The sequence below is a fragment of the Otolemur garnettii genome, unplaced genomic scaffold (assembly GCF_000181295.1).
Source record: "Otolemur garnettii isolate 467f Iridium unplaced genomic scaffold, OtoGar3 scaffold00096, whole genome shotgun sequence".
Classification (NCBI taxonomy): Eukaryota; Metazoa; Chordata; class Mammalia; order Primates; family Galagidae; genus Otolemur; species Otolemur garnettii.
In genome coordinates, this window is record NW_003852491.1 from 6,501,617 (window position 1) to 6,513,476 (window position 11,860).

The 11,860-nt window shown below is 46.6% G+C and overlaps 1 protein-coding gene across 1 annotated transcript in view; it reads right to left on the reverse strand.

The window, feature by feature from the left end:
• Positions 1-2,471: 2,471 nt before the first annotated feature.
• Positions 2,472-11,860, reverse strand: part of CLN3 (CLN3, battenin) — a 10,649-nt gene continuing 1,260 nt past the window's right edge. The window contains exons 3-15 of the mRNA XM_003795771.3: positions 10,815-10,911; positions 9,435-9,506; positions 8,965-9,044; positions 8,732-8,817; positions 7,867-7,939; positions 7,639-7,782; positions 6,678-6,790; positions 6,122-6,168; positions 5,972-6,040; positions 5,822-5,877; positions 5,601-5,694; positions 2,935-3,075; positions 2,472-2,837 (exon numbers count right to left, since the gene is read on the reverse strand). Coding sequence (XP_003795819.1) covers positions 2,718-2,837; positions 2,935-3,075; positions 5,601-5,694; positions 5,822-5,877; positions 5,972-6,040; positions 6,122-6,168; positions 6,678-6,790; positions 7,639-7,782; positions 7,867-7,939; positions 8,732-8,817; positions 8,965-9,044; positions 9,435-9,506; positions 10,815-10,911 — 1,192 coding nt within the window. The 3' untranslated portion in view covers positions 2,472-2,717. The remainder of the gene's footprint in view (positions 2,838-2,934; positions 3,076-5,600; positions 5,695-5,821; positions 5,878-5,971; positions 6,041-6,121; positions 6,169-6,677; positions 6,791-7,638; positions 7,783-7,866; positions 7,940-8,731; positions 8,818-8,964; positions 9,045-9,434; positions 9,507-10,814; positions 10,912-11,860) is intronic.

Here is an 11,860-nt window from a genome sequence, read left to right on the forward strand (position 1 = left end):
CCTTAGGTGTATGTGGCTGGCACCCTAGCCACTTGAACCACAAGCGCCGAGCCACATCTAGCTATTTTTTGGTTGCAGCCATCGTGGTTTTGGTGGGCTCAGGCTGGATTCGAACCCACCACCTCAGGTATATGTGGCTGGCACCTTAGCCACTTGAGCCACAGGCTCCGGGCCAGCAATCTGGTTTAAAAAACCCTCTAGTACACGCTAAAGTTTAAAAACCACTGGCATAATGCAATGTAACAGTTAAGAGGCAGGATTCAAATCATGGAATAAGCAGAGCTGATATTTACTGAGTGTTGACTATGCTGTCCCATGGTTTCATGGAATTTCTAAAAGCACCTCATGAAGTTTGGTACTGATTGTTATCTCATTTGAAAGATCAGGAAACTAAGGTATAGGGAGGTAAACTGACTTACCCAAGATCATGGGGCTTATGAATGGCAGAGCTGGAACCTGAAAGTTAGGTCCTTCTGCCTCCAAAACCCATGCTGATAAACAGGGTGCCAGCATTTCTCCAAGCAGCATCTACAAACATCATTGGTAGTGATGGGGTAGTCTCAGAGGGGTCCTTGGATGCCCATTTTAAATTCCAGTAGTTATGTAATTATTGGCTGTATTGTATTGAAAATATGTAAGTGGCATTTCAAACTCATGATTTCAATAGTAACATTAAGTTTTCTTTTAAATTAACCAAATCTGGCCGGGCATGGTGGCTCACGCCTATAATCCTAGCACTCTGGGAGGCCCAGATGGGTGGACTGCTTGAGCTCATGAGTTTAAGATCAGCCTGAGCAAAAACAAGACCCCATCTCTACTAAAAATAGAAAAATTGAGGCAAGAGGATCATTTGAGCCCCAGTTGGAGGTTGCTATGAGCTATGATGCCATGGCACTCTATCCAGGGCGACAGCTTGAGACACTGTCTCAAAAAAATATAAATAAATAGGGCAGCACCTGTAGCTCAGTTGGTAAGGTGCTGGCCATATACACCGAGGCTAGTGGGTGCAAACCTGGCCTGGGCCACCTAAAACAATGACAACTGCAACAAAAAAATAGTCGGGCATTGTGGCATTGGGCCCTGTAGTCCCAGCTACTTGGGAGGCTGAGGCAAGAGAATCGCTTAAGCCCAAGAGTTTGAGGTTGCTGTGAACTGTGAAGCCACAGCATTCTACCCAGGGCAACATTGTGAGACTGTGTCTCTAAACAAATAAATAAAATAACTAAATTTATATTAAAAGTTAATTGCCACTGGGCACAGTGGCTCATGCCTGTAATCCTAACACTCTGGGAGGCTGAGGCAGGTGGATTGCTTGAGCTCAGGAGTTTAACACCAGCCCCAGCAAGAGCAAGACCCCATATCTACTACAAATAGTAAAAATTAGCCAGGCATAATGGCAGGTACCTGTAGTCTCAGCTATTTGGGAGAATGAAACAGGAGAAAGAGGGTTTGCTGTGAGCTATAATGTCATAGCACTCTACCCAGGGTGACAGTGAGACTGTCTCAAAACAAAAATAAAAGTTAATTGCCGTCATGAAAAATATGAAGTAAATAAAAGTACTATTAATTAAGTACAGACATGGCAAATATGGTAGAGATGGTAACAAGGAAGTATGAGAAAGAAACTAAGCCAGCCTTTGTTACAAATATGTAACAATTTGTACATTTTTTTGGGAGACAAGAGTCTCATTTTGTTGCCTTCAGTAGAGGGCCATGGTGTCATAGCTCAGAGCAACCTTAAGCTCTTGGGCTGAAGCAATCCTCTTGCCTCAGCTTCCCAAACAGCTGAGACTATAGGTGCCTGCCACAATGCCTGCTGATTTTTAGAGATAGGGTCTTGATTTTGTTTAGGCTAGTCTCAAACTCCAGGCTGGTCTTGAACTCGTGAGCTCAAGCAATCCACCTATCTTAGCCTCACATAGAGTGCTAGGATTATAGGCATTGAGCTACCATGCCTGGCCAATTTGTACATTTTACCATTAGATAAATTATACCTAAAAAAAGGAGATAAAAAATACTGGACTCTAGTTAATGATGTTGTACAGTAAAGTGTTTAGAGGGAATTGTATTGAAGCTGGCTTCTTGCTTTAAAATGCATCACAAGAGTATGACGGACTAATAATGAACAGATAGAGTTGGATTGGGATGGTGGCAATGTGACAAAATACTAGCAATCATTAATGCAGAATCCACATAATGGCAGACACAAGAGTATTCACTGAACAATTCTTTTACTTTCTGTCTGAAAATTTCATATTGAGGGAAAAATCTATAGATTGTCCCATGAGATGAAATGAAGGAATGAATGGATGAATAAATAAAGCCTCAAAGACAGGGCAGAAATCTGCTAAAATGTTTTCTTTATGCATATATATATATAAATATATGTATATATTTACATTCCAAAGCAGGCTTCTGTTACTTTTATAATAAAAGAAAATTATTTTTGAGAATGAAAATGATACAAGAAGTCAATTGATAAAATAGGCATTTACTCAGTGGGCATGATGCCAGGAAGAAACTCCCCGAGACCAGCTTGGGAGTGGGAGATAATGGCTGCCCCTGCTTACGGGAATCAGGTCTTAGTACTGCCCCACCCCCAGTCTGCAGGGAAAGCTGGGAGCAGAGCTCACAGATGGGCTGTGGGTGGAACTGGGTGTCTGACCTGCCCACCTGCCCACAGGCCAGCATTTCCTGCACCCTGAGGAGCCAGAGTATCAAGAGAGATGGCAGAGGAAGTTGTGTAGAGGCAAGGCCAAGAGCCCCGACAGGGAGATCCCCAAGGTGTCGGAGATACAGGCAGCTTCCATGGCAAATTCCCGGTGCTCATCACTGGTCTGAGGGGACAGAAAGCAGGGGTAAGGCTTAACTCCTAGAGCTCCCTGCCCTGGACCTTCCCAGAGAGACCACAGCCCTCCCCTAGCGGGTACTGACCTCCAGGGCAATGTTGTGGAAGGTGTTCACGTAGGCTGCACCCCCTAGGAGCCCCTCAAACAGAATGATCAGGAAAACGAGGTAGATGCTCGGTAGAAAGCTGAACCACATATCCGCCAGCAGGAAGGCCAGGTTGAGGCACTATGGGCACAGGTGGAGGAGAGGGCTGAGCCTGGAATATACTGGTGAAGGAGAAGGCGGACAGGCCTGCAGAATTCCAATACCAGCCTGGCCTACCAGACCCTGAGATCTGGGTGGCCTTTCCCCCACCCCATCCTCAGTACCCTGAACATCCCAAGTCTCTCCCTCATTTGCCTTTGCTCCTATCACTCCTACCACGATCACAACCACCACTACCCCTACCTCAAATCTGTTTCAGCATCATTCCCACTCCTAGGATCTCATTCCCTCCTGCCAAGGGCTCCCTGAACAGAACACCCCCTCCCCAGCCCTATTTTATCATAGCAAGACCGGTGGTTCTCAAATGGGGGCAAAGGGATATTTAGCAATGCCTAGAGGCATTTTTGGTTGTCAAAGCATGAGAACAGGGGTGCTACTGATATCGTGGGCAGAGGCTAGGGATGGTACTAAAAACCCTACAACCTTCCAAAACAAAGAATTATTAGAATCCAAATGTCAGGAGTGTAGAGATTGAAAAACTGTGGCAAAGATGGAGTCTCACTCTTGCTGAAGCTGGTCTTGAACTTCTGAACTAAGACAATCCACCCACCTTCACCTCCCAGAGTGTAGGGATTACAGGTGTGAGCCACCTCACCCAACCACAAGAAACCATTGTTTAGACGTTCCCACTTCTTTTAGGAAGTGTCCATGACACCCACCAGAGGGGGGGCAGGCTCCTCTTCTGTGCCCAGTTGCTCAGGGGGTTTCATCATCAGGAATAAAAATAAATTCAAATGTTTCTGACAGTTAGAAACATTTGAAAGCTCTGCATCAGGCATATACAAGTGATCATTAAATAACCAGTAAGAGGGCCACCGCCTAGCAGGCAGGCTCTTTATGAATCTAAGAATTAGAATCACCTAGGACCTTGTTAGAAATGCACCATGAAGTCTTTCCCTTAAAGGTCCTAATTCAGTGCTGAGGTAGGCTCAGAAATGTGCATTAAAAAGCACATACCCTGGGCGGTACCTGTGGCTCAGTGGGTAAAGGTGCTGGCCCATATACCGAGAGTGGAGGGTTCAAACCTGACCCTGGCCAAACTGCAACAACAAAAAAAATAGTGGGTGTTGTGGCGGGCACCTGTAGTCCCAGCAATTCAGGAGGCTGAGGCAAGAGAATTGCCTAAGCCCAGGAGTTGGAGGTTGCTGTGAGCTACAGCACTCTACTGAGGGTGGCGATGAAGTGAGACTCTGTCTCTTAAAAAAAAAAAAAAAGCACACACCCTGGTAATACTATTGTGACAAGTGAAACACTCCCAACATGTTCTTTGCTGCATTAGACTAGATGTTTTCTGTAATGGAAATAAATGAAATAAGCCCTAACTCTACAAAACAGACTTGGTTAAAATCACAGCTAAGACTACAGTTAACAATAAGTTAATGGTGAACTTTAAAATAACTAAAAGAGTAGAACTGGAACATTCCTAACACAAATGGTAAATGCTTGAGGTGATGATACCCTCATTACCCTGATTTGATCAGTTCATATTATGTACCTGTATGAAAGCATTCTGTAATGTACCTATAATAATTTAAATAAAAAATTACATAAGCTATACGCTTAAGCAGCATCTAGAAGAAGCTTGAGTTACAGATTGTTGATATGACAATTTGGGACTTTGTTGGTACAAGCTCTGGGCTGGCAGTACTGCTTAGATAAATAAGCAAGAAGGGCAGAGGGCATTTACGTGCTTTTACAGCTTTTGCCTTAACATTAAAGTACTGTCAGTAGTTACTCTGTAACTTGTTATTATGGAATTGAGTTCTGAAGTTTAAGAACAATGGTCTTGCCTCTAATAGTTGAAGGTTTATTTTAACAATTACCTTCAGGGGCTATGGACTTATAACCTTGAACAATGGAAGCTGGCTATGTGAAACTCCTTTGTCAATCCTTTTGTAGGGAAGGGTGTTTGTGCTGTGGACTACTGTTTTGCCATGGGTAGCAAACTTGGCTCACTAGCTGTGAGATTAATAACCCATTGACTAGAATGTCACTGATTCTATTATAATTAACCATGCAGAATAAAAGAATTGTGCATTTTCTTACAGTTAGAAACGTTATTTGAAAGGCTGTCACTCTGCATGGGGCATGTGCAAATAATCACTAAACAATGCTTCTGATTAAAACAGAACACAAAAATCTTATTCTTTCTTCTCCTCATCTCTACTTCTTATAGCTACCTGGAGAAATAGATGTTGGCCACACCTGATTTACAGAGGAAACTGAGGCTCAGAAAGGTTCAGAGACGTGCCCTAAGTTACACAGGTGCTAAGCACAGAAGCTGGAATTTGCACCCAGATTTGCTGGGCTCCTGACGCTAAACTTTTTACTTGGGAGTCTTACCGGCCTTTGGTTTCCCCATGCTTACAAATGAGAGTGTACAATGAATACTTCCCACTGAGGGAGGGAGGCAGCAGGGCCTGGAGAAACTGGGAGCCAAAGTAGGAGGGGGTAAGGAATAGGGGTGTGGGGCAGGGCCTTGATACCTGCAGCACTGCCAGGGCCCAGACGTAAGGGATGCGACAGCAGGAGAGAGAAGAGCGGGAGACAAAGACACCAGCCTGGTACAGCATCTGGTACCTGAGATGGGAGTGGGGAATAGGAGGGACTTCCTTTGGGCACCTGTCCACTCTCCCCTCCCCCCAACCCCAGGTTCCTACTGGCCAGGGACACCCCCCCCCCCAGCTCACTGCCCCACTTCTCCTACCAGCGGTACTGCTGAGCGTGACTCAGGGATATGTTCCGGAAAAAGAGGAGCTCGAACTACAGCAAAGACCAAATAGGGGAAGATGGACAAGGATATGTGGATCCCAACCTGATTGCTCCCTCCACAGCCCTCCCTGCACTCCTCACTCACAAGTCCCTGGTTGATGAAATATTCAGCAAAGTAAACCAGGACCAAGGGGACGACGTATTTCAGCAGGCTCTGGAAGAGTCAGAGGATGTAAGTGGAAGGCTGAGAGGTGGGCGCCACCCGTAGGGGACACACCACAGCCACCATCCAAACCTTGAACACAGTCCACCTTTCCTGAAGGGAGAGGCCTGAGCTGGAGCCTGCAGGGGAACACAGAGAAAAGGGCAGATGAAGTTTTCACACTGAAAGGTTCAGCGGAGGGGCGCTGGTGTGCCGGGATCAATCAGCCAACACAACACTGGGAACAGACTAAATTGCCACTGGATTCTGTATTTAAAAACGGTTAAAATGGTAAACTTCAAGTGTACGTATTTTCCCACAATTCAAAAAAAAAAAAAAACTTAACCAGGTGAGACCTCTTTATAGCTGCCCACTATCTGCCTACTCTACCCAGCCTCACTGGCCCTTCTCTGTTTCTAGAACATCTGAGCTTATTTCCACCTTCCAGCCTTCCCACTTGCTGTTCCTTCAGTGACTGGAATGCCTGGCATACAGCCAAGTACTTGGCAAGTATTTCTTGAGCATGTAAACACTTTTCCTGTAACCCGGACACCCACCCTCTTTGCCTCTTGACTATGTCCATTGTAGAGAGGAAAAATCTAAAATCCAGAGAAAAAACCTGACTTCTCTGAGGGTCTGTGTCTCCTACCTGTCTTCAACTCTGGGGCCTCGGTGCCTATCAGGGGCTGCCGAGCTGCTGTCTCTGCCTCTTCTTGCCCTCCAGGGTCCTGGGGCTCAGGAGATGTGAGCAGTAAGAAATAGCTAGAGAAAGATAAAGACAAGGTCAAAGGGCCATTGTTGGGCTGGAAGGGACCCCAGAGACCCTCTTAGTCACTCTCTTCCACATCTGAATACTTCCAAAGATAGGAAGCTCACTCCCTCTAAGGCATCCACTCTGTGCTGAAGAGCTCAAATTGTGGAAAAATGCTTTTGTCTTTGGGGCTACATTTCTGAATTTCTCTCCTTGTGGTTCCCACCCAGGGCCCTTGTCCGACTGGGGGTTCACATCAGGAGAATCAATTCTATTTTCTTGTCATTTTAATTCTAATAATTGTTCCAGCTACCATTAATTGTATGTTCACTTTGTGCTAGGTCAGAATTTCCCCAAATCTAGCCACTTTATTCCACACTTCATGTTATCTGCCATATCACATTCTTCCTAGGATGTATTGTTTGCTTAACATTTCTTTTGAATTGGCTCGCTTTTTCTACTTGGCCTTGTCCTAAGCAATAATATGTGCAGGGATAGGTTTGATTGGCTAGTCCAAATTGCTTCCTCCTACACCTAAAAATACACACAGAACTAACAAAACAAGTCCACTTTTGTTCTACTTCAAATCATCTTGGGAACCACACTGTGCTGAACACGTCACACCATTCATCATCTCACAGGAAATCGAGAACTACTGGTACTTGAGATGTGGGGAAACTGAGGGTCAGAGAGGTGAAGTGACTTGTCCAACTCCACACAGCTAACAAGTGGCAGCTCCGGAACTAGAGCTACCAGAGTCCATCTCCTCACAGCAAGGTGGTGAAGGATCTGAAGACAGGCATTATGATCAAGTTCTCTGTCCTCAAATCTCTCTTCCTCCCAGCTCAGGGCAGCTCACCTGGCCAGCAGCAGGATGGGAATACCCAGCATGGACAGCAGGGTGTGTTGGGGGGAGAGGCCAACCTCCGTGAGGCCCAGATAGGACAGTGCCCCCAGCAGCCCTGCGCCCCCAGTACCCGACGACCACCAGGAGATCACTGCCCTGAGGAGAATACAGGAACACTTAGGAAGACCCAAGCCAGCAGTGGGCCAGCCTCTCCCCTCAGTCCTTGTTCCAGCTGCTTACCTGGGATAGAAGGCGGTAAGTGAGAGGAAGGTGACCTCCCCCAGGCCTGAGGAGATGCTAGCCAAGACTACACCTGGGAGGAGGACAAGCACAGAGGTGGCCATACCTAGCCTTTCCTCAATAGCCCCAGTCCCCCAAGGATTTGACCATGGCCTCCTCTGCGTCAGCTCAGAGGAACTAAAACCAGATCCCTTGGACAGATTGGGTTCCAGATCTGAAGCAGAGCCAACGTCCTCCTCCTCATGTCGTCTCACAAAGAACAGTATTTCCATCTACTCAGTTAAAGGACCAGGAGAAAGAACTTACCCTTGACATCCCCTCAGCTATCATAGTATTTTTTTTTTTTTTTGAGACCGAGTCTCACTATGTTGCCCTTGGTAGAGGGCCATGGCATCACAGCTCATAGCAACCTCAAACTCTTAGGCTTAAGCGATTCTCTTACCTCAGCCTCCCAAGTAGCTGGGACTATAGGCATCAGCCACAATGCCTGGCTATTTTTTTAGTTGTTGTTGCAGTTGTCATTATTGTTGTTTAGCAGGCCCGGGCCAGGTTCAAACCCGCCTGCCTCGATGTACGTGGCCAGCGCCCTAACCACTGAGCTACAGGCACCGAGCCTATCACAGAGTCTTGATGACTTCATTTGCCTCAGTCTCCATCCAATCCACCCATTTCTTCTCATCTCTTTCATCATCTGCCCCTCCAAACTGCTCTCCTCTCTGATCTCCTACTCATGACAGCCCTAGCAGGCTTCTGAGGGTTACAGAAATAACCCCTTTCCTCTGAGAAGCTGGGGTTCTCAGCACCCCCCACAAATGCTCTGCTGTGTTTCTCTGGGCCCCCACCTGACACAGAACTGGACACTCACCACACAAGCTGGTCCCCACTGAATGAGAAAAAGCAACCAGGATGAAGCTCCCGGCAGCAGAAAGCCCACTCACGAGAACTCGAGGGCTATAGTGAGGAAGGACAGGGAGGGAAAGGTCAGCCTCTACCCACACAACCCTCCCATACCCCCAACATTCTGCCTCCTCCTCTGCTCTCCAATCCTCCCCACTCTCAGCTCCCACATACCTTTCCTCCCCTCACCCCTACCCAGACCTGTAAGGCAGCAGATGAAGGCCAAGAGGAGCCACTAATTTGATGATGAAGGTGGGAAGGATGTCTGCCAGGAGCACCGCCTGGACAGGAGAACAGAGTGAGACCCCAGACCTTCTCAGGGACAACCCTCCCAATTGAGGCTAAGGAGAGATGGGAGCTGGCTGATTAGGCCTTCTCTAAATACAGGCTCTGAGTCAGGCAGATCTGAGTCAGATCAAGTTCCAGTTCTGCTGCTCCTTAGGTGTCCGACTCTCAACTTCCTCATCTGAAAAATGGGAGCAGTGCCTAGCTCACAGGACTGTTTTGTGGATCTAATGAGCTAATACATGCTTCACGCAGAAAGGGCTCAGTAAATGGTGTTCTTAATTATTTTCACCATTTCATGATGATGCCAGCTATGTACCAAGGGGTCAAGGGTGGGGTCTACAGATCAGAGGGCCTGGGTTGGGAGGGGACAGATGAGTACGTACAGCTGTGGAGACAGGGTTGCAGTCAAACCGAGATGAGCTATTGTGGGGAATGGGTGCTGGGCTTGGGTGCACCTGGTAGGAGAGGAGAAAGTCTTTTACTCATGGAGGCAGAAGAGTAGACAAAGAGCGCCTGGCTCAAATCCCAGCTCTGCCTTAACTTGAAGGATAGCTGTAGATCAGCACTGGTCTCTCAGGACCTCAACTTCTCTACATGCACAGGGGAGGGAGATTTCCATGTAAGTCTCAAACTCACGGCTCACAAGCCAAAATTTAGTCTTGGAAACACTGTGTTTAGGTAATATATTTAAGAGCTTTAATATATAAATTCAGGCATCTAAAAAATCTGATTCTTGGCTCAGCACCCGTAGTACAGTGGTTACAGCACCAGCCACATACACGGAGGGTGGTGGGTTGGAACCCAGCCTGGGGCAGCTAAACAACAATGACAACTGCAACAACGGGTGTTGGGGTGGGCACCTGTAGTCCCAGCTACTTGGGAGGCTGAGGCAAGAGAATCGCTTAAGCCAGTGGTTCTCAACCTTCCAAATGCCGCGACCCTTTAATATAGTTCCTGTTGTGGTGACCCCCAACCATAAAATTATTTTCGTTGCTACTTCATAACTGCAATTTTGCTACTGTTATGAATCGTAATGTAAATATCTGATATGCAGGATGTACTTAGGCTACCCCTGTGAAAGGGTCATTCAACTCCCAAAGGGGTTGGGACCTGCAGGTTGAGAACTGCTAGCTTAAGCCCAAGGCTGCTCTGAGCTGTGACGCCATGGCACTCTACTGAGGGTGACATAGTAAGAATTTGTCTCACAAAAAAAAAAAAAAAAAAAAAGAAAGAAAGAAAAAGAAATCTGATTACGGACAAATTCACTGTTGGACCTGGAAGATGACAGCTGCTCCCCTTGGATGGGACATGCCCCATGGTCAAGTGGTTCTCAACCAAGGGCAATTTTACTTCCCCGAGGAATATCTGGCAATGTCTGGACACATTCCTCATTGTCACAACTGGCAGCCATGGGGTGTGCTACTGGCGTTTAGCAGGTAGAAGCCAAGAATGCTGCTAAACATTCTACAATGCATAGGTAACAACAAAGTCTCAGCCAGCCGAAAATGTCTATAGGACCTAGGTGAAGAAACCCTGCCATAGATCCTGGTCCCTTCCAGCCAACATCGGAGCTTGCAAACTGGTATCCATTTTATCTCTTAAAGGCCATTCCTGCTCTGAGGGTCTGAGAGACTAGGAACTTTAACCACCTTGTCCCACCCCAGGCCAGTCTATTCTATGAGCTTTTCAAGGGGGCCTCTGCCCCAGGGTGAGTCTCTCATCTTTGCACAGGCCTAACCAGGGTGGGGGCAGGGGTCACTTACGTGGCTCTGATTCCCAGGGGCCCTTTCCTGGCTAAGGATGTCATGGGCAGCACTTAGCATCACCACATAAGAGAAGTTGTTGCAAAGGCCCAGCAGCCTGGAATGAGCAGGACAGATTTTAACTTCCTTCTAGGCTTTTAATCCGTTGCAGTCTTTGCACCAAACCGCCCCCCTTACCTGAGCCCTTTGATCAGCACCCCCCCTTTTTTTTCCTCTGTCACCTGATCCCATCTTTATTCAGTGTTGGGGTCAGAAATAGAAGCTTTGGGATCACAAACTTGGGCTTGGTCCCAACCTCTGAGACCTCACCCAGGAAGCTATCCTTGGTCATTGTCTCTCTGAGCTCCTACTAGGATTCAGTTCCTGGGGCAATTCTCATCCACTGATGCACTGTAGTCCAGTAAAAAAAAAATCCTGGGGCTGAAACCTAAAGGACTGTATTCAAGTCCCAAGTCTGCCACTTCTTATTTTAGTGATCTTGGTCCACTCATATGTAAAATGGGTATATAAAGTCATCTCTTGATTACCTCACAGAACGCTGCAGGGGTCAAAACAAGACCACACCAAAAACCTTAATGATCTCGTTCACTTACTCTCATCTCTCAGAGCTACACTCAGAGTAGAAGGAAACTGGGCCTAGTATCAGAGATTTCATAAGTGATCTTTTCCCAAGCCTACAAAATGTACTACCGTTCTCTTCCTTCCGATTTTACTGTTTAGAAAACTGAGGCAGAGAGAGGTTAAGCCACTCTTCCAAAGAACACACTTCCAACCCAAATTGCCAACCAAGTCCTCCGTGTTTAAGTTAATACTAGAAGTATTCCCAGACTCAGTATGTGAATGCTTTTAATGGATAACTTTTAAAAAACATCTTCATAGTGATGCATTTATTTAAACATGCATCAGGAAAATATTGGATTTCTATTTGGAGTAGTGATTTAAAGTTTCCTTTTTAAAAATACGTGCATTGGGCTCGGCGCCTGTGGCTCAAGTGGCTAAGGCACCAGCCACATACACCTAAGGTGGCGGGTTCGAATCCAGCCCCG